General features: G+C 44.8%; 1 protein-coding gene across 1 annotated transcript; it reads right to left on the reverse strand.

Annotated features, from left to right (window-relative positions):
• Positions 1-7,800: 7,800 nt before the first annotated feature.
• On the reverse strand, positions 7,801-21,949 carry ctxn3 (cortexin 3). Its single transcript, XM_033018784.1, has 2 exons — positions 21,886-21,949; positions 7,801-8,129 (listed from the first exon to the last, which is right to left on the reverse strand). The coding sequence occupies exons 1-2, from the start codon at positions 21,947-21,949 to the stop codon at positions 7,801-7,803; spliced, it is 393 nt and encodes a 130-aa protein (XP_032874675.1).
• Positions 21,950-22,225: the final 276 nt, after the last annotated feature.

Below are 22,225 nucleotides of genomic sequence, written 5' to 3' on the forward strand. Positions count from 1 at the left end.
TGCAAGGTCGCGCACCGGGTGCTTGATGTTAGAGCCCCCGGCGCACGCTCGCAAACTCCCGCGGCCATTCCAAGCCACGCGGGGCGGTGATGTAGGCCCCGCTCCAGGTGCTCTTCAACCCCGCAACTCGGGCGGGAGAAGTCGCCGCTGCGGAAGCCCCGAAAAGCGGTCTCCCTCCAGGGACCCGCGGGCTCCCGGTGCCGTCCGCCAAACCCGCAGTTGCAGCCTCCGAACCTCCGGGGGTCGGGTCGCAGCAGCGTCCACCACAGCTCCACCCGCTCTGGACTCGGCCAGCTCCGCGACGGTGAGGTGAGTAGTCAGCACCAGAGCCCCCGGCCTTCCTGTTGGAGGCCGCTCCTCGTTGCAGCCCCAACGACAACGGAGACCCGACAAAGAAAAGGTCGGGTCTCCCGTGCAGGGAGAGATTTAAAAGTTACCCCCAACCCCCCCACACCACCCCCACCCCCCCACACACATACCCCAACAAAAATAACAAAAACTACATTAAAACATAGTTTTAATGTACATTAAACTGTACATTTAACTACATTAAACAAGAGACTGCAGATGTTGTAATCTGGAGCAAAAAACTAACTGTTGGTAAAAACATCTGTGAGACAGGTAGCATCTATGGAGGTAAATGGATGGTCAATATTTTGGGCCAAGAACCTGCACCAGGACTTTCTGCAGAGGTTCATATAGTAAAGAGTTGTTCCAGGCTACCCTGCAATCAGATGTTAGAGGTTTTTTAGCTGCCGAGGGGATAAGGGGCTACGGGGAGAGGGCAGGGGTATGGACCTAGGTATGGTTAGTATAGTAAGACCTGAGTGATCTCCTGGACAAGTGTCGATCGCCTGGATTGGGGTCGGGGAGGAATTTCCCGGATTTTTTTTCCCGAATTGGACCTGGGTTTTTATCCGGTTTTTTGCCTCCCCCAGGAGATCACGCGGTTCTTGGGGTGGAGAGGGGTGATAGCGGTATAAAGGGGAGGGTAGTGTCTTGTGTTCTGTGTCTTGTGTCTACTGTTTGTGGGTAAGTGTGTCTGTTTAGTGTTCAGCCATGAGCGAATGGCGGTGCGGGCTCGACGGACCTGGTGGTCTACTCTCGCACCTACTTTCTATGTTTCTATGTTTCTATGTTATAGAAGAGACCATGGCTATTCCATTCATTTACCAGACATCTTGGAATAAAACTGATGTTCCTTATAATCTAAAACGACAGTTATTGCACATGGGATGCAGCAAGCTGCAAGACAAATGCTATCTTTCACTATAAAAACCTGTTATAGAATGCATATAAATTTTCACTACAGTATATCTGCTTTAAATTCTGAAATTACTGGAATATAATTTTTATAGGGGCTGAAATATGTAATAGGATTCATGGGTAAGAAATCAAATATTACAATATTCAATCTAAAACTACTTATTTTTGCTTTTGTCTGCAATGGTCTGCACTACCGGAAGTGGCGGCGCTGGGAACAGCTGCGGCTCGCCTGCAGTCCGTTTGTCTTTACTTTTTCGTTTTGTGTAGTTGCGTTTTTGGTTTTTAGGTTGTGTTTATGTGGTGGGGGGGGGAGGGGGGTCGAAACGGGGTCTGCTGTCTCTCCCTTGGGGGGAATACGACTTTTTCGTCGTATCCCCCCTCTCTGCCTCCGTCTGCGCTGAGGCCTAATGGCGGAGCTGGCGGCCTCGGGACTCCGGAGGCAGCCTGTCAGGACTTGCCCTGGGCTCGCTCCCGTGAGGGCGGCCCAGCCCGGGGCTGGAGCTGCGCTCCCGTGAGGACGGCCTGGCGAGGGGCCGAGACTCTCCCGCGAGGGGCTGTGGCACTCCCGTCAGAGTGGCCCAGCCCGAGGGAGGAACGGCACTCCCGTCGGAGTGGCCCAGCCCGAGGGAGGAACGGCACTCCCGTCAGAGTGGCCCAGCCCGAGGGAGGAACGGCACTCCCGTCGGAGTGGCCCAGCCCGAGGGAGGAACGGCACTCCCGTCAGAGTGGCCCAGCCCGAGGGAGAACGGCACTCCCGTCGGAGTGGCCCAGCCCGAGGGAGGAACGGCACTCACGTGAGTGCGATCCGGCTCGGGGCTGGAACGGTGCTCCGGTGGCTGGGACGGCGTTCTGGCGGCGGTGACCTGAGTCCTGGGTTCAGCCGCCGGCCAGCGGCTGCGTATGCTGGACTGGAGGGAGGCAGCTTCGACCACCCCCGGGCCGCGGTGTTTGAGCCGGCCCGTTGCGGGGTTCGGTGAGCCGCGAGACTGTTGTGCCATCGCCCGGTGGGGAATCGCCTCAGCGCAGAGGGAGAAGAGGAGGGAAGAGACAGTAACCCTAAGATTTTTTTGCCTCCACCACAGTGAGGAGGTGCTTGGTGGACTCACTGTAGTGGATGTTAATTTGTGTTTACTGTTGTTTATTATTGTATGATGTATGTATGACTGCAGGCACGAAATTTCGTTCAGACCGTAAGGTCTGAATGACGATAAAGGGATTCAATTCAATTCAATACAAGTCTTATCCCTGCTAATGCCTGTATTCTTCTCCAACCCTGCAATCCTTTGGAATATCAGCGGTCCTCCATTTCAAAAACTCTTGAACATTCCCAGATGTAATCACAATAATTGGCAGACTAAACTTCGGCTGTCATGACCGGAAGCTAACTGTCATCACTTGTATTCTATTGCAGGCGTGAGGTCTTGAATGCCAATATTAATCAGGACTTTGGTGGAAACAGTCTTCAATCCACGAGAAGGAGAGCTGCATGAAGAGCCACCATTATTTGCAGGGAGAGTCATCTCATAACACAGTGGTAAAATAAGGCTGTTTTAGTTATTTGGCTTTCCAACAAAGCTGTTTGAATATGCAGAGGTGTTGGCAGTCTGATAAAGGGTCTCAACCTGAAACGTCACCAATTCCTTTTCTCCAGGGATGCTGCCTCTCACTGAGTTACTCCAGCATTTTGTGTCTAGCTTCGGTGTAAACCAGCATCTGCAGTTTCTTTTTTACATACTTGTTGTCAGTTAAGATGTGCTCTTATTATCACATGTAATTCTATGGAACCACTTGCTTACATTTCTTTAACTGGAGAAACAGCACCTTATATTCCGCTTGCATAACTTACAACCCAATGGAACGAACATTGAATTCTCCAGTTTTAAGTAATACTCGCCCTACATCCTCTCTCTTTCCTCTGCCACACCTCTAGCCCAGAGCGCACTTATTTCCCCCACTATCCCATCCCCTTTCCACAGACCCCTGCCCATTCCCTTCCACCAATATCCTTTCCTATGTCTTTACATTTTACTAGTCCTATCCTTATCTGACATCCTTTTGTCTAATTTTCATTTAAAGCCTTTGTCACTTGCTCCATCCATCTGCCAATCAAATCCCCTCACACATATCCACCTCTTTGTTTTGGCCACCTCTCATCCTGTTTTCACTCCCTTACTACAATCAGTCTGAAGAAGGGTCCAAACCTGAAACATTGTCTATCCATTTTCTCCAGAGATGTTGTCTGACCCAATGTGTTACTCCAGCACTTAGCTTTAGTTTAGGCACAAAGTGTTGTAGTAAACTATGTCATTACATCTATTGAAAGTAATTATAACTATATTCATTCACTTGCTGTAATTATTGTGCTTAAAGAGTATGAAACCCTAATATACTTTGAGTTCATTGAGATTCTTCCAAGAGATTCTTTTGGAACGCCTATTGTCACGGTACATTTTTACGCCTACAACTCCAAATTCCATATGGCTCATTCAAAGTCACAATACAAACTTCAGCACAGTGAAGATTACTGGATAGACAAGGAAAGAGATAGAATACATAACATAAAACATACAACAGTGCATCACAGAAACAGGCTCTTCAGCCCACATTGTTCATACCAAACACAATGCTAAATTAAAATAATCTCCTTTGCCTGTACATGATTCTTATTTCTCTATTCCCTGCTTATGCATGTGCCTATTCAAAAGCCTCTTAAACACCGTAATTGTATCTGCCTCCACCACCAGGCTTGGTAGTGTGTTCAGGCACCTACCGCTCTTTGTGTAATAATACTTGCCCTGCACATCTTCTTTAAACTTTGCAACACTCACCTTAAAGCTATGCCCTTTAATCTTTAACACTCAGGGATGTTCTCAAAGCCTCCTTTGAAATGTGACCTATCCACTGATTTATTTGAATTCCTGGCAGGGTGGAAATGGACCATTTGGTACATACTGATAACATCGTCTTTTTGTTGGGAACACAAGGAACGCTAAGTGACAAATGGAGGATATCACTATCTAAACAGTCCTCCTACCCACTCTGCCTTCACCTCTGCATTGTATGGCTACATCAGCTACATCAGACTTCATAAAGGGAGAGAAGGTGCTGGAGTAACTCAGTGGGTCCTGCTACATCTCTGGAAAACATGGATAGGTTTAAGTAAGTCGTCCCTGATATTGGAGATTAACAATGAAAAAATGAATTAAATTAGCATAATAAAATAGTTTCCAGTCTGTAATTGACGAACAGCTGGCAAGTGGTGAATAAAGATGGCTAGACTGGACAGAAAGATGAAGTTGCGGTTCCTTTGAGTTTGACATTTGGACGTGCTTGGGTTTCATTACCCTTGATGTTCCCCTGCATCTTTGCCTTTTCTTGCATGATCCATGACACGTGGATCACTCTCAGTCGTGGCTAAAGGTAACAGAAACTATACCCCTCATTATAATGTCTCTTAACTGCCATTTTCTGTTCCACTGCCCTCCTTACAAACCTCATGTTTCATGTCCCTTACATTATGCTGTAATGATCAGCATATCCATCCTCCTTTTACTATGGATATTCATATTTAGGAAAGGCAAAAAGCTGCTAATATGAGCAGTAAGAGGAGAAAATGATGGAAAAGGGCTAGCGTTGCATAGCAAAGTGCCATCAGAAAGGGAATCGTTGGTGAAAATGGAAAGGCTAGCCACGGATTCGCAATGAAAGCAGTCTCCCTAGAATGGTGAGAGGAGAGGGAAGGAAAGATATGTCTGGTGGTGGCATCACGTTTTTATATTCGGCGATCTGTTGAGTATATAAGTGGACGTTGAAGGTGAGAATGTGGGGAACCATATTTTTGCTCTGGGTGGCTGGAGAATGATTGAGAGTAGAAGTGTGGAAAATAGAGCGTATGTTATTGAGGACCCTATTATCTATAGCACAGGAGTGGAGGGGCAGCTATATTAAGGGAAAAGGAGCTGAATATAAGTTTAAGGAATAGCATATCATCTTCCACCTTGGCATGTTCCAGCCCTTGGGACACAGTAATGAATTCAACAACCTCAATTAACAAGACACAAATCATATCAGAACCGAGCAGTTCTGATGTAAAATTGTCAAGCATTTATTCAGCTTTTCTCTTTACACAGATGCTCCAACCCACTGAGTGTCTCCAATGTTTTAAGATTTTATTTAATATGTAAAAGAGATTTTCAGTTGTAGAATATCATGCAAGAACATGAGTTTTCTTATATATTTGGTCCTCTGTGCATTGCAAATGCTAAAGAAAATATGGAATAAAAGAAGGTAAACAAAAATGCTGGAGAAACTCAGAGGGTGAGGCAGCATCTATGGTGCGAAGGAAATAGGCAACGTTTTGGTTTGAAACCCTTTTTCAGACAATGGAATAAAAGAAAAGTAGTTTGTTCATTAACTGATTTAGATTTTTCCTATTATAATCAATGTCTTATTTAAACATATGGACAGAAAATTGGCTGCAATGCTTACAAGTGGCTGACTAGTTGTCTGTGCAGCACCATTAGTCATTAGGTGCACTGAGGAGTCATACCTTGTAATTATATGTAAATTATCCATCGTACCTTTTTATATCAGTTGGATAGATTATCCGCATTCTAACATTTATTATACAATACTCTTAACAGTCTTAAGCAATCAAACTAATGTAACAGGAAGCCAGCACAATTTTTTTCATTTCCCAACTCCATTGGAATCTCAATAGCTATAGTTGTAAGAGACACAGAAGAGTTAAAAAAAGACCTGGAGGAAAACCTGACACCTTTTGAACATATAATCATTTCAACCATCATTTTATATTCATCTGCTAATATTAAAACACCACCACATTCATCATGTAATAATTTGAAGGGAAAAAAATGCTATTTGCCTAATTGAATGGTTACATAATATTTTATCAACAAATATAGATACATTAAGTGAAGTTGGACAGATCATCACAAACAAAAATCTCCATTGCTTGTGTGAGAATTACTTGTGTGAGATATTTCAATATCCATCATATTATGGAAGCCCATTCTACATATTATTTATAGTAGTATTGTTCACAGTTATACACGTTCACACCTCATGTGACATTGTTTGTTCTGTCAATTTTCCTTTTGTTAGTTAGCCATTGGCTTCTTGGGGTCGTAGGGTTGGATATCAGGTCGGTAGTGATGGTGTGTTGCAAGGTCCCCCTGGACTCAAAGTAATTCCAAGAGAATGGACTACAATGGAATATCAGTACAAATAAATTTGTATGATAAATCTAGTAAACCAGTACTAAACCTTATTATATTTTAGGGCATGGTTGATGGTTGACCATACATCTAAAACATTGAAGGTTTAAACATGTCATCAAGGGTGTAATTCTTACAGTTTTACTATGAATAACCTGAGGGCTACTTGGCAGAATGATTTCAGTTGGATCAAGAATTATATTTAAAAAATCTCGCTGCCAATCTGGTAGATTGCAGAGTTTGGCTATTCTCCATCGTCTGTAAACGGGAAGGGCCCCAAATTGTGTAGGAAGGAACTGCAGGTGTTGGTTTACACCGTATAGACAAAATGCTGGAGTAACTCCGCGGGTCAGGCAACATCTCTGGAGAAAAGGAACAGGTAACTGAGAGTCTGAAGAAGAGTCTCAACCCGAAACGTCACCCTTCATTTTCTCCAGAGATGCTGCCTAACCCGCGGAGTTACTCCAGCATCGCGTGTCTGGAAAAACTCAATGGGATGTTTGCGATTCTCAGCTTGGATGGATGTGATGTGTTTCTGTGCCCGGAGATCAGAAACAAGAGGCAATCTACATACTTTGAGCTTTAGATGTTAGTTTTTTTTAATGCATATTGTTTCATGGGAAAAAAACAAGGTCGACCTACTGAAATAAAATTGTCCTTTCATTTCATAAAGTGGTGCATAACTCCTAGATCAGATTGAAAGCTTTGTCACAATTTACCTGTCGTAAAGATTAAAGAGGCTTCTGAAAGAAAGACTAAATTACGTCAAATGTAATCATTAAGATTTGATGTAAATAGTTCAAATCCGAAAAAAATGCTTCTCTAGAATGCGCGCCAATCTTTTCGAATTGCCTCGCATTTATTCTACAGAACTTTATTCTACAGAGTTTAGTTGTGGATCCCTCGCCCCAGATATTTGCAAATGGCAATGAGATTATCATTTAGTCTTGCAGAATGCAGCACATACTGACACCCAACAATGTTTTCAGATCCATAATTGTTCCCGGCGCTAGAAAGGCAATAATAATGTGACTGCAGAGGAGAATCAAAGATTTATGTCCAGGTTTCAAAACGTGAATGTTACGGTTGATGGTGCACCGCTCTTCTAGTCAAATAGTCAGTCATAACTGTGCCGTACCAATGAAGCGTTTCGAGTCTTATATCATTTTCGTTTGAAGACATTTCGCAGCCCACATCTCGTGAAAGGTTCCAATGGCAAAGCTTGCTTGCGGTAGGAGAGTTGGGCAGATAGCTGCCTATCTGGAATCCATCAGTCATCTTCACCATAAGTTCCCTCTCAGGCCAATGCATAGTCGAACTGTCCTTTCTCCAATCCGTCCAGCCCGTCCGCCCAAGTAGACGTGGGCATGCTCCTGTACGGATCCAGGAGGATCCTGAAGCACCTTATGACGAGGATTCCCAAGACGATGAAAAGGAAAATAACGAAAGCGAAGGTGGTTTTCTGCTCCATCGTTACACCGTGGCGGGCCGGCCCCAAAGCTGGCAGCAAAGTGGACGTGGTCTCACTGTCCATGCTCCAGGACAGTTGAAAGGAATATTCCCCAAATGTTCTCTTTCTCGTAATCAATTCCTTGAGTCCATGATGAGATCGTCCACATCGCGACCCTCGATCCAAAAAGAGCAAACGTTCAGTGTTAAAAGGTTATACATACTTTAACCTGTTAACGTAACATTGACATTGAAGTTCAAACACACAGTGACAACATGAAACCAATAAGTGACACGTAAAACTTCCCCAAACAACTGGAACAGTGCCTCGATGTTTTCAACTCATTTAACTGATCGACATAATCTAGCAAATGTGACTTGGTCAACCAATCAGCAACAGATTGTCAAACATGCAATACCTTTAGATATAATCCTATGTGAGGATACAAGCTAAGCTTTCAAAACTCTGGCCGATCCAACCAACATATACACGCTTTAAAGAAACATTACTACGCGTCCAAATAAAATGTTGCCAATACTTTGCCAAATCCAATTTCCATGTCACCGCAAGGGCGTTACAGTCTGTTCGGTGTCTTTTCTACCAGTCTCTTGTATATCCCATCCCCCGAGAGTACTGACTTTCACATTACAGACTTTCTGGAAGACCAGGTGATGCAGTTGGTCCTGGGTGCTATGTGGACCATGAGGTGATGCAATTGGCATCCCATTAGGAGACGTCGCCAAACTATTGGTCCTTCTGCACTGAACAGATTTGAGAACATGACGCTTCCGGACAGAATTTTATTCCTTTGCAAAATCGATGCAATTAATGAGCCCAGGCCAAGATATTTTAAAGATTTCTCTCATTTTTGATAAACCTTCTTAGCTACAGCCAAAGTGTACTATGTCATAATTTCTCGCCTTTTTAACCATGTCAGAAATTCCTATTTTGAAAATCCTTCCGTTTACTAACATGGTCCATGTCCATATTCGCTGGGTTATTAATTCTGAAAATGATGGGTCGTTTATGTAATTGCATTGATTATGACATGGACCCCCGTTTCAAGGGACAGCATGTTAGTTTGCATGGTATATTCACAATGATTGTGAAACGGCAGAAATCATTAGAGTTCAGCGCCCGGTACAACGCTGGGCTTTACATGTCACGTTTTGTAATACACTGCGATAGTTTCTCCAACTGTATCTAACATAACCGCGTGCCAAATACAGCGAGTGTTTCGTGAGAACCCCGTGGAATGCACAAAAAACTGTTAAAATAGTCCATTGCAAACCCAGCTGAGGAAATAAAACGGGTGGCCCTGTGCTCCGCATCCGATTTGTGTTTAACAAAGCATTCTTACTAAAGCAAACACCACAACTGTCATACATTCCTGACAGAAAGTTGTGTTTAGTGGCTCGCTTAGTGCATGCATAAATTGTGAAGGATACGAACATCTCATCCCGGTTAGCACAATAGTACTATTTTGTCAGTAAATAATCATACTTAGAGAAGGGAAGCAGTTCTGCTGCAACAGATTGCAGGTATGGTGTATGGACATGCGCGCGTACATTGGTAAATACCAGCGGTACCTCGATCTGCTCGGAAGAAAAGGCGATCCATTCTCCCATCTGTGCACCTGCTGCCTTCCTCAATAAATCGCACTAAAAGAAACGGCAACCACCCCCTCTCGTGTACAAATGATCGGCGATGTATCTTCAAAGGTCTATTCAACGCTGGCAATCCTTACACTAGGCAGAAAACTCCCTTTGAAGCAAGCGGGAGGATCGACGAGGTACATGCTCAGTCGTATTTACGCCAAGCGATTTCTAATTACATCTCAGTAACCACAATGGAACATCTTAATATTATTCTTCCTGAAATGGCTGTCGGAAACAAAACATGTTCTAAAAGGCACCTCTGGTCTAAATCTAGTGCCATTCGTGTTCTTCACTGGCAGTTCGAGCAGACCCGAGTGTCGCTTGCTGCAGCTTTTCAGAACTATTGATTTAGGTGGGCAAGATTTCCAGCCACTACGCCGCATCGTGGCAATTTATTCTAATGTTGAAACACCTTTTATTTAGGTCACGTTTTGTGAACTTCGAGCAATTCGACACGCCGCTCTTAATTGTCAAAAGAAATTAGCAAGCTCAAAATGTGGCGATCATTTAAAAGGTTTAAGCAGCAATGACTTACATTAATATAGCCTCTTTAACTTTATAAAATGTGGTAGGGTACTTCACGGGAGTATTGCTATGCATACCTTTGCCAAAGACAGATTAATAAAAAACACAAGGAACTGCAGATGCTGAAATGTAGAGGAACCAACGAGAGTGAAGGCTATTCTAGACTGGGTATTGAGTAATGAGGAAGGGTTAGTTCGCAGTATTGTTGTGCATGGCCCCTTGGGCAAGAGTGACCATAATATGGTTGAGTTCTTCATTAGGATGGAGAGTGACATTGTTAATTCAGAAACAAGGGTCCTGAACTTAAAGAAAGGTGACTTTGAGGGTATGAGACGTAAATTGGCCAAGATAGACTGGCAATTGATTCTTAAAGGGTTGACGGTGGATATGCAATGGAAGGCATTTAAAAACTGCATGGATGAACTATAGTATAGTATAGTATAATATATCTTTATTGTCGTTTTCCTGAGTACTCACATACCCAGAGGAAACAACAAAACGTTGCTCAACCAATGTCCATTCATTGTGCAGTAAAATATAAATAGAAATAAAAATACATATATCATGAACAAATTAAACACTCTACTCTCTACTAAACATCAACAGGCGTTCCGATCGGCAGCGGCACGACAGTGGCTCTGCTGCAGTGTGTCCAGGTTGGTGGTTGGTGCGCGATACTTTGGCAGGGGGCAAAGTCCGTTTATCAGTCTTATAGCCTGCGGGAAGAAGCTGAGGAGCATCCTGCTGGTTTTGCAGCTAATGCTCCTGTACCTCTTCCCAGATGGCAGGATGGAGAATATGCGATGCGATGGGTGGTAGGGGTCTTTGATGATGGAGATGGCTCTGCTGATACATCTCTTCCTGTATATGTCCGGCAGGAAAGGGAGTGGAGCACCAATAATCCTGCTGGCGGTCTTCACAATCCTGTCTAGTTGGTGCCGTTCGTACGCCTTGCAGCTCCCTTAACCAGGAAGTGATGCCGTAGGTTAATGTGCTCTCGAGTGTCCCCCTATAAAAAGTTTGTAGGTGTGTAGTGGGGAGACCTGCTTTCTGTAGTCTTCGGAGAGGGTGTAGTCTCTGCTGGGCTCTCTTGACCAGTGCTGTGGTGTTGTTCGTGGACGTCAGGTCATCTGACAGGTGAAGTCCTAGGAACTTCACGCTGCTGACCCTTTCCACATCAGCTCCATCGATGTGCAGAAGTGTATGGTGTTGTTTTCCCGCCCTCCTGAAGTCAACCACCATCTCCTTAGTTTTTCCCACGTTGAGAATGAGGTTGTGGGATTTGCACCATCCTGTGAGCAGCTCCACCTCCATCCTGTACGCCGACTCATCATTGTCACTGATGAGACCCACCACTGTTGTGTCATCAGCTAACTTGTTGATGAAGTTGTTGTTAAGTCTAGCAGTACAGTCGTGTGTAAGCAGACTAAACAGCAGGGGGCTTAGGACACAGCCTTGGGGCGAGCCAGTGCTCACGGCTATGGTTTTTGATGTCCTACTGCCCACCCTGACTGTCTGCTGCCGTTGCGATAGAAAGTTCAGGACCCAGTTACATGTGCCAGCATCAACCCCCAATAGCTCCAACTTCTCCACCAGCTGCTGCGGAATGATTGTGTTAAAAGCAGAGCTGAAGTCTATGAAGAGGATCTTGGCATAAGTATTTTTCCGATCAAGGTGTGACAGTACGAGGTTCAGTGTTGTTGAGACTGCGTCCTCTGTGGATCGGTTGGCTCTGTAGGCGAATTGCAGTGGGTCTAGGTCGCAAGTAGACTATTTTTGATATGCTGCATAACCAGTCGCTCAAAACACTTCATTACTATGGGTGTTAGAGCCACTGGTCGAAAGTCATTATGGCAGGCTGGGTTTGGTTTCTTCGGGACAGGGACGATGGTGGCACTCTTAAGACAGTTGGGCACTACTGCCTGGCTGAGTGAGATGTTAAAAATGTCTGTGAAGACATCTTTCAGTTGCTCGGCGCAGTCTCTTAAAATGCATCCAGGAATGTTGTCCGGCCCTGCAGCTTTGCGTGGATTGATGCTGGCAAAGGCCTTTTTAACTCCGGCTGCGGACAGCCTGAGTGACTGGTCACTGGGAGATGGCAGTAGTGCACATGTCTGGGTGCTGTTTTTAACCTCAAACCGTGCGTAGAACTCGTTCAGTTCATCTGGTAGAGAGGTGTCGTTTTGGCATATCCGCAGCGGGGGGGGGGGGGGGTGTGGGGGGCTTGTAGTCAGTGATGGTATGAAATCCCTGCCACAAGCGACGTGTGTCTTTGTCATTTGCGAAGTGGCTATTAAGTTTTTGTCAATCTCTTCGCTTCCCTGATCCCCCGGGATAGGTTACTCCTTGCCAGTTTGTATGCTGCGTTGTCCCCAGATTTTAATGCAGCATTCCGGATTCTCAGTAGGGAACACACTTCCCCAGTTAGCCAAGGTTTCTGATTGGCACGCCTCCTGACGGTTTTGACCACCGTTACATCATCAATGCAATTATTGATGTATCCGATGACGGATTCTGTGTATTCTTGGAGGTTGATGCCACTGTCATCTGTTGCTGCCTCTCTGAAAATGGCCCACTACAACTACAACAATTGTTCATCCCAGTTTGGCAAAAGAATAAATCAGGGAAGGTAGTGCATCCGTGGATAACAAGGGAAATCAGGGATAGTATCAAAACGAAAGATGAAGCGTACAAATTAGCCAGAAAAAGCAGCCTACCAGAGGACTGGGAGAAATTCAGAGTCCAGCAGAGGAAGACAAAAGGCTTAATTAGGAAAGGGAAAATAGATTATGAAAGAAAACTGGCAGGGAACGTAAAAACTGACTGCAAAAGTTTTTATAGATATGTGAAGAGGAAAAGATTAGTTAAAACAAATGTAGGTCCCTGGCAGTCAGAAACAGGCGAATTGATCATGGGGAACAAGGACATGGCAGACCAATTGAATAACTACTTTGGTTCTGTCTTCACTAAGGAAGACATAAATAATCTGCCGGAAATAGCAAGGAACCGGGGGTTAAATGAGATGGAGGAACGAGTGAAATCCAGGTTAGCCGGGAAGTGGTGTTAGGTAAATTGAACGGATTAAAGGCCGATAAACCCCCAGGGCCAGATAGGTTGCATCCCAGAGTACTTAAGGAAGTAGCCGCAGAAATAGTGGATGCGTTAGTGATAATTTTTCAAAACTCTCTCCTGTAGCTGTCGAGGCCCTGGGGATTTAACCAACAATATTTTTCAAGAGATCCAAAAACTCTCCCTTCTTAATATTGACATGCCCTACAATATCAACATACCGATCCCACACCCTCCATCATCCATTTCCTCCATGAATACCATTGCACCCAGCCCAGTTCCTCTGGCTCCAGGCATAGATCCCTCCTTCCTTTGTCCTTGAGTGGACTACCATTTTCCAAGCTATCCTCATGCTTTAAATATACTTGTGAAATGCTTTGGAATTCTCCCTAATCCTATTTGCCAGGGACATTACACAACATCCTCGATCTCAATGCTGGGCCTGCTGGTAGGAACAAATCACTTTGCCTTAACTTGTGCTGTCCTTATAAACAATATCCTCAACCCTGACCTAGGCCGACCAGGAGGTACAAATGATGGAACATGTCATTTGTGATTTTGATAAAGACTGATTGAAATCTAAAAGAGATGTAATAATCTGATTATAGGGGCAAATAAATTGAAAGACCGTATAGCACCTTTCATGATCTTAGAACTTGCTAAAACACCTAATGGCTAAGTATATTTAAAGTAGAATCTGTCACTTTCACAATAGACATTGAACAGTATAGCAAAAGAACAGGCCCTTCGGCCCACAATGTATGTGCCAAACATGATACCAAGAAAAGCTGATCTCATCTGTCTGCACATGATCCGTATCCCTCAATTCTCTGCATATCTTTGTGCCTATTTAAAAGCCTCTCAAACACCACTATCATATCTGCCTCCACCACCACCCTAGCAGCATTCCAGGCACTTACCAGATCTCAGATCAAATCTATATATGGCACAGAGCTGGTCAAGGGAGGCAGAGATATAACTTTGCAAATGCTTGCCATCAGTACACTGGGTGATGTTTAATGTTTCAGCAATAGACATGAATGGAAACTCCATGGCTATTACTGACTTTAGAAGGTAATGTGTAGAGAAATATGTTCCTATAAGACCATCCGGATGCTTCCTAGCCAGAAGCCTTGAATGAACGAAGAGGTCCGCAATGTGCTTATCTCAGCTATTCAAGTTTGGCAATACAGAGTCACGTAAGAAGTCCACGTACTGCCTCAAGATGATTATTGGGAAAGTGAAGAAATACTTTTGGTCTCAACTGGAGGATCATATATTGATGTTCAGCAGCTATGGCAGGACTTGCACGACATTATTTCTGAGAAGGCCGAACCAAGGAGTAGCTCAAGTTACAACGATGCATCACTTCCAGACCAGTTCAATACTTTCTTTGCTCGCTTCAAAAGGGAGAATGTTAATGTACCTACTTTGACCTCCCCTACCATAATCTCGGTCACTGAGACCGATATCAGAAGATCCTTCATGAGGTTGAACATTTGGAAAGCCCAGGAACGAAGGAGGCCACAGAAAGTGATGGACATTGTTGGGTCTATCAGGTTCTGACTTCCCCACTGTATATGCTGCCTCAAATCATCAAAGACCTACAACATCCTGACTATCTCACTATTATCTTCGGGAAGAATGTACCAGAGCCAGAAAACAGTGATTTCCAAATTCAAGAACAGCTTCTTCCCAACAACCATCAGCTCTTGAACACTGCACAACACTAACTACAATCCTACCTCAGCAACTATGATCTCCTTTTGACCTTGTTTTTGGTTGCACTGCAGACTGTGGTTTTGCATGATCGTGGTCTGATTACCTAGCATCAGGGCGGAAAACCTGGGGGGGCCAGAGGGGACATGTCCCCTCCATGTTTTGCGAGGTGGGGGACATCCCCCCCAAGTTTTTGTAATCCGGATTTTAAAATCCAGTGACCGACGGCGCCGATTGGAGGAGAGAGACGTCGGTCGGCAGTCAATGGGGGTGGGACATGATTCAGCGCGATGATTGGGGGAGGGAGGAGTGGGGGAGGGGGGGATGGGACTGAGGATAGAGCGCGGTGATTGGAGGAGGGAGACGTGGCACAGACCTGCGCTTCATCCGCAGCCAAGATGTTCCCGGCCGGGTCTCCGGCGCTGTCCTGTCACCTCCCGAGTACCCACCCACCCACCCAAGTGGCCAGAGAGGTCGGCAGCAAAGATCCTCCGCTATAGGATCTTTTGTCGGCAGTCAGACGGGCCAGCGCAGAGAAACAGCGCTAAACCCAGCTAACTCTGCCTGTCCCGCCAGGTGACCTTACAACCCTTGCTGGACTTGCGGGAAATATGGCCAGCGCGGAGAAGCAGCGCTTGTGTCCCATCAGTCCAGACAGGGCAATAGTTAACCCGGTGAGACAGGCAGAGTTGAGCTGCATTTAACGCTGGATTGAGCCTCCGAAGCCTCGCACGCGTTTGTGTGCGCATGCGCGCGTGGCCACCAAAAAATTGTGGCCCCCGTCCCCTCCATGTTTTTATAGCGTGTTCCGCTCTTGCCTAGCATCATTGATCATTAATTTGTCATATAATTTTTGTATATTAATGTGTCTTATTGTGTTAATGGGCCTATTAAGCTGCAGTATGTAAGAATTTCATTGTTCCATTCCCGGTGCTTATGACAATTAAACACTCTTGACTTTTGACTCATGATTCAAAATCAACTGCATTAAAATGCAGACCATCGGAAAGTATTTTTGCAGATGTGTTTGTAAGTGAGTGAATGTGTGAGTCTACTCAGCGCACCCAGCACTGGTCAGCTTGACCCAGACATCATTAATCGTTGTGGCTCAAGGTGGGGATTGGTTGTTGTGGAGAGAAGGCATGTGGAAATGCATCGTTCCCTTCCCAGTACGTTGCCTGTAGCCCCTCAACAGCCTGTTAACAGATCCATCTCCTGCCAGTCTCCCAAACATTCGCTCACATATGTACAGGGTGTCCATTGTTCGGGTGTTCGTAAACTGGGCGTGACTATATCATAACAGAAGGTACATGCCTTAATGTGACTATACTGTATATATATTTACTCTTTTCTTGTATATGATAAATGGCCTGTGGCTTCTACAAAGCTAGGGCAGAGTATTCAGTCCCTGCTCTTCTAGTGGAGTAGCTGTTATATGATTTTTTTTCTGGTTTATATAGGAGCTGCATGCAACGAGGATGGAAAAGAATAAGACACATTTTAATGAGATTCCCTACTTCCATGTCTGCTTTCATCCCCATCGTCACAAGAAGCAGCGCTAACCACAACTCCCCCTCCCATCCCTACTACCCCACACCACCCTCCAATATTCTGCTTTCCACATGTCCAAGCATTAAAGTTATCCCACATTGGCAGAGGAAGGAGTAATCCCAGTCAAAGTGGTGGCAGAAGAAACAGAACCAAGTTAATATGTGAGACATATTCACTGAGACAATCATGTTAAAGGTTCAGCCATTGCCTCTTTACTTGCTTCTAACCATTTAAAGATATTGGCAAAACAATCTGATCTCAGTCAGGAGAACGACAACAAACAGAGACAGCAGCAGTGATGACCCCCCCCTGTGAGTGGTGGAATATTGCGTTGGGGAATGGGTTGCCTTGGGGGGACCAGGCCTCCCGTGTGACTGAGACCGAACGGGTCCCACTTAGTCTAGTTTGAAATAAATGTGTTACTCCCATAAAGAAATTACTAAAACATTTGCAGATATGTAGATGAACTGACAGAGGAAGTGGATATTTTATTTTGGATATTGAAATCCTTTTCTTATGCAAAATTACCATTGAATATAATCATCTTGCTTCTGAGTGGACTGTGCCATTTTATGTGGGTCCAATTGCATGACAACATTACTTTTCATATCAAAGTGTTTAAGAAGGAACTGCAGATGCGGGAAAATCGAAGGTAGACAAAAATGCTGGAGAAACTCAGCAGGATAGGCAACATCTATGGAGCAAAGGAAATAGGCGACGTTTCGAGTCGAGACCCTTCTTCAGACTAAGAAGGGTCTTGACCGGAAACATCGCCTATTTCCATCGCTCCATAGATGCTGCCTCACCCGCTGAGTTTCTCCAGCATTTTTGTCTACCTTTCATATCAAAGTGAAATGAATGACAGAAATACTTTTCATATCAAATTCTCCAAATTCAAAAGGTTTGCTCTCTCTCTGGAGCTTACCTGGACTGCATTTAAATTAATCTGCCAGTGAGATGTAGCTGGAGAATATTTAATTTTATGTTGCCTTACAAAGCATCAAACTATTCATTTTTGGGGGATGTAGGAGATTAAGTTTGTTGGTAGAAGACCCAAATCTTACCTATATTTGCTGCAGGCACATAATCTTAACATTTGCTGATAATCCCATGTGTTTAGTAAAATCTTCTCTTGGAAATGTATATCTGTTCAGAGAATAGGCAGATAATCTTGATGAGTTGACAAGTGGGATTTCATGGCACTTAGATCCATTATTTGGTGATTTATATGAGGTTGCATTTTATTTAATTGAAGTAACGAAAGACTGAAATGAAAAGAGCCAAATATACATTTAACATTGAGGATTGCAGATAATTCTCACTAACATAGAAAATATTCCCCAGTTTATGATGAATCATTTTTTTAATCCATTGAATGAATGAATAAGTTTATTGGACAAGTATGTACACATACACAAAATTTGCCTTGGTGCTCTGCTCGCAAGTAACAACACGACATACAGTAAACTATTAAGAATAAAACATTAAAACATTAAGAATAAAACATTATATGTGAATGAAATAAAATACCAGAGCAAAAGGAGGCTACAGATTTTTGGTTATTGAGTGTAGCTACTGCTCGTGGAAAAAAGCTGTTTTTATGCCTGGCTGTGGTGGCTTTGATCGTCCGGAGTCGCCTTCCAGGGGGAAGTGGTTCAAAGAGTTTGTGGCCAGGGTGAGAGGGGTCAGAGATGATCTTACCCGCTCGCTTCCTGGCCCTTGCAGTGTACAGTTCGTCAATGGAGGGAAGGTTGCAGCCAACAACCTTCTCTGCTGATCGGACGATTCGCTGCAGCGTCCGGATGTCATGCTTGGTGGCTGAACCAAACCAGACCATGATGGACAAGGTGAGGACAGACTCTACGATGGCCGTATAGAATTAGACCATCATTGCCTGTGACAGATTGTGTTTCCTCAGCTGCCGCAGGAAGTACATCATCTGTTGTGCCTTTTTAACTGTGGAGTCGATGGTGGCCCCCCATTTCAGGTCCTTGGAGATGATGGTTCCCAGGAACTTAAAGGAATCCGTAGATGTGACTGTGGTGTTGTTGATGGCGGGTGGAGTGAGGGGAGGGGGGAGCTCTCCTAAAGTCTACTATCAATTCCACCGTCTTAAGAGCATTGAGCCCCAGGTTGTTACGAAGGCACCAGGACACCAGCTGTGTCACTTCCTGTCTGTAGGCAGATTCCTCCCCATGCTGGATCAGTCCAATCAGGGTTGTGTCATCCGCAAACTTGAAAAGTTTGACAGCGAAGTCTGTGGAGGTGCAGTCGTTGGTGTAGAGAGAGTAAAGGAGAGGGGAGAGTTCGCAGCCTTGCGGTGCTCCTATGCTGAGGGTCTGTGGGTCCGAGATGTGCTTTCCCAGCCTCACATGCTGCTTCCTGTCTGTCTGGAAGTTGGTGATCCACTGACAGAGGGGTTCAGGCACAGACAACTGGGAGATTTTGGAGTGTAGTAGCTCTGGCACAATGGTGTTGAATGCAGAGCGAAAATCAACAAACAAAATCGTTGCATAGGTGCCCTGGCAGTCTAGGTGCTGGAGGATGAAGTGCAGGCCTAGGTTGACTGCTTCATCCACTGATCTATTGGCCCGATATGCAAACTGCAGAGGGTTCAGCAGGGGGTTTGTGATATTTTCCAGCTGGGCCAGCACAAGCCTTTCAAGTGTCTTCATGATTACAGAGGTCAGTGCGACAGGCCTGTAGTCATTAATACCAGTAATCCTTGTCTTTTTGGGTATAGGGCCAATAGTGGAGACTTCGTGAAGCAATAGTGAAGCAGGCAGAGACAGCACAGGTTTGCAGGGACTGTATGAAAATGTCTGTGTAGACCGGTGCCAGTTGTTCGGGAAAGAGCTTGAGGGTAGAGGGGGAAACATTGTCCGGTCCTGGAGATTTCCGTCTTTTCTGTCTTCTGCATAGCCTCTCCACCTCCTCAATTTCTATTGTTGGTGATGGAGAAGTGGCCAGACTGATGTAGGGCAGCAAAAAGGGGGTGGGTAATGGATGAGGGCCCAGTCTTTGCAGACTGGAGTCAGGCTGTTAATAGGTGTGAAATGGTGGTTGGGGAGGGGGTACCAGGGTTAAGTTTCTGTTTATCGAACCTGCAGTAGAACTCGTTCAAGTCGTCGGTCAGCTGACAATTGTCCAGGGTGTGGGGAGGTTTCCTCTTGTAGCTGGTGATTTCTTGCAAGCCCTTCCAAACTGAAGAGGAGTCATTAGCTGAGAACTTGCTCCTCAACTTCTCAGAGTACTTTTCGTTGGCAGCTCCGATTCCTCTTCTCAGCTTGTACTTGGCCTGCCTGTAGAGGTCTGCATCCCCGCTCCAGTAAGCCTCATGTTTAGACTAGCGGAGCTGTCCGAGTTCTGCTGTAAACCAGGGCTTGTCATGGTTGAACCAGATCCGGGTCCTAATGGGAATGCAACTGTAGGAAAACACGGGTAATCCACAGAAGGAAAATGTTCTTTATATAATTTAGACAATAGTCCATTTTTCTTATAAGATTTTAATTCCTATGATAGTCACAGAAAATATTAGGGAAGGGAAAATTGGTCAAAAATCTAGCGAGGAAAATAAAGAACCAATTGATGAGTTTAAAGTTTAAAGTCTCATCAAATCGGAGCCTGCATAATACTTATGTAGTCAAATGCATTTAAATGAACAGTAGCATCATTTTCATTAATTCAATGCTAAAAATGTGCTTGGGGCTAACTTAACTAATCAGAATCAGAATCAGAATAGTACTTTATTTGCCAAGTATATTTTGCAACATATGAGGAATTTCATTTGCCAAGTCAGTCATACAAATAAAAAGCACCCCCGCGCCGGGCGATCGAACCTCACGTCGGGGCTGGTCGAACCTTCCGCGACATTGGAGCTCCCGACTCTCCCGAGACTGCGAGGTCTTGATGGTAAGTCGGTAGGCTGCGGTTGGAGCGATCCCAGGCAAGGGATCAGCTCAGATGTTAAGGCTGTGCCCCGCGGTGGGGCTCAAAGTCAGTCCGAGGAGGCCTCCAGCTCCATCGTTGGAAGGCCGCAGAGAGCCCAGAGAATGCGATGTGAAAATCAATCGGGTCTCCGGCAAGGTAAGAACCTAAAAAAAAGTTTCCCCCGATCCCCTCCCCCCACATAAGACAAACTGGAGAACATTAAAACCAACTTTTAACAAACACTAAAAATTAAAAAAAGATGAAAAAAACAAACAGACTGCCGGCGGAGCTGCCATCGTACGGCGCCCCTGGTTGTAATGGGTCTGAGTAAACCTTCATGAACAATGCACTTGTTTTATCTTTTAATCATTGTGGCTTCCAGCTACAAATATATAAACAATAGAGTAATTTATTTTTCATTTTAAGGCAGATTGATGTAAAACACAAACAGCTGAATATTTTTTGTTCATTTATGGAAACTGACTGGATTTGGAGCATTCGCAACACCTTAGCTGAACAGCATGCTATTAATTCAGGAGAGTGGAGTGATATCAGTTAAGGTGCCACGTGATCAATTAAATGAAGATATCTTTCATTTAAAAACTTGTGATTCATCAAATTTAAAAACGGTGCTCTGTTCCAGTCTCACCTGACAATCAGTGCTGGAAGGAACTGCAGATGCTGGTTTAAACCGAAGATAGACACAAAACGCTGGAGTAACTCAGCGGAACAGGCAGCATCTCTGGAGAGAAGGAACGGGTGACGTTTCGCATCGAGACCCTTCTTCAGACTGATGAAGAAATCTGAATGAGGGTCTCGACCCGAAACATCACCCATTCCTTCACTCCAGAGCTGCTGAGTTACCCCAACTGTTTGTGTCTATCACCTGACAATGATCAGGTGAAAGAGTTTAAGAGAGTTTGGTTTAGCATGAGTTCGGTTAATAAATTGACTCGTGCCATAAACTGTACTATGTAAAACTAGCGAATTATCAAACACCAAAAAACAACCCTCTCACTTTTGTTTCCCAGATGATATAACAGCCGAGGAAATTTTTCAGTACATATTCTTGCAAGTATTCCAGAATGAGTCAGGAAGTCAAGCTAAACAAACTATTTGCTTTGAAATATTTCAAAGTAATACCTCATGGCCTCGGTAATAACATTTGAAAGAAGGCAGGGAATCAGAAGATTCCAGCATGCTTGTACCCAAAACATGCTCAGCTGATAAAGGCCATGAAAAGTGATTTATTGGACTCTGGGTTAGCATAAAGGCTTGTGCTGACTCAAAACCATTTCTGATAATTCTTCGCAAAAAAAGCGTGCTGTTAATGACCCAAAAGATCATCTCCTACTTTAGTTTTTCCGCTTCTATCTTCATTCAGTCATGATGCATTGCCTTCACCTGGGAAGTGTGCCCTGGAGTGGAAGAACCAGTTAGGGCTAGGGTTGGGGCTGGGGCTGGGGCGAGGGTTACTTACCCCCGATCTCCAGCTCCAGCAGCTCCATCTCCAGTTGGACACAAAGCCGTTGCAGCCGTCGCATCTTCCCCTGACACGATGTCCCTCCCCACGCCCGGCCCTTTTCAGCCCTTGTTGGGGGGGGGGGAACAAGGGCTGAAGAGGGCCGGGCGTGGAGTGGGACATCATGTCAGGGGAAGATGCGACGGAAACAAACGGTGGCCCAAGCCTTTAGCCCAGGTTGGCACATGGCACATGGCACAATTTGTTCTCCAGAACAAATCAAAAAAGAACGATTTAAATTTTTTTTTCGAAGAGTTCAGCACCGTTCGGGAAATTAGTTCCTCACAAGGGCCAGGAA

Source organism: Amblyraja radiata, chromosome 3 (genome assembly GCF_010909765.2).
Source record: "Amblyraja radiata isolate CabotCenter1 chromosome 3, sAmbRad1.1.pri, whole genome shotgun sequence".
Lineage (NCBI taxonomy): Eukaryota > Metazoa > Chordata > Chondrichthyes > Rajiformes > Rajidae > Amblyraja > Amblyraja radiata.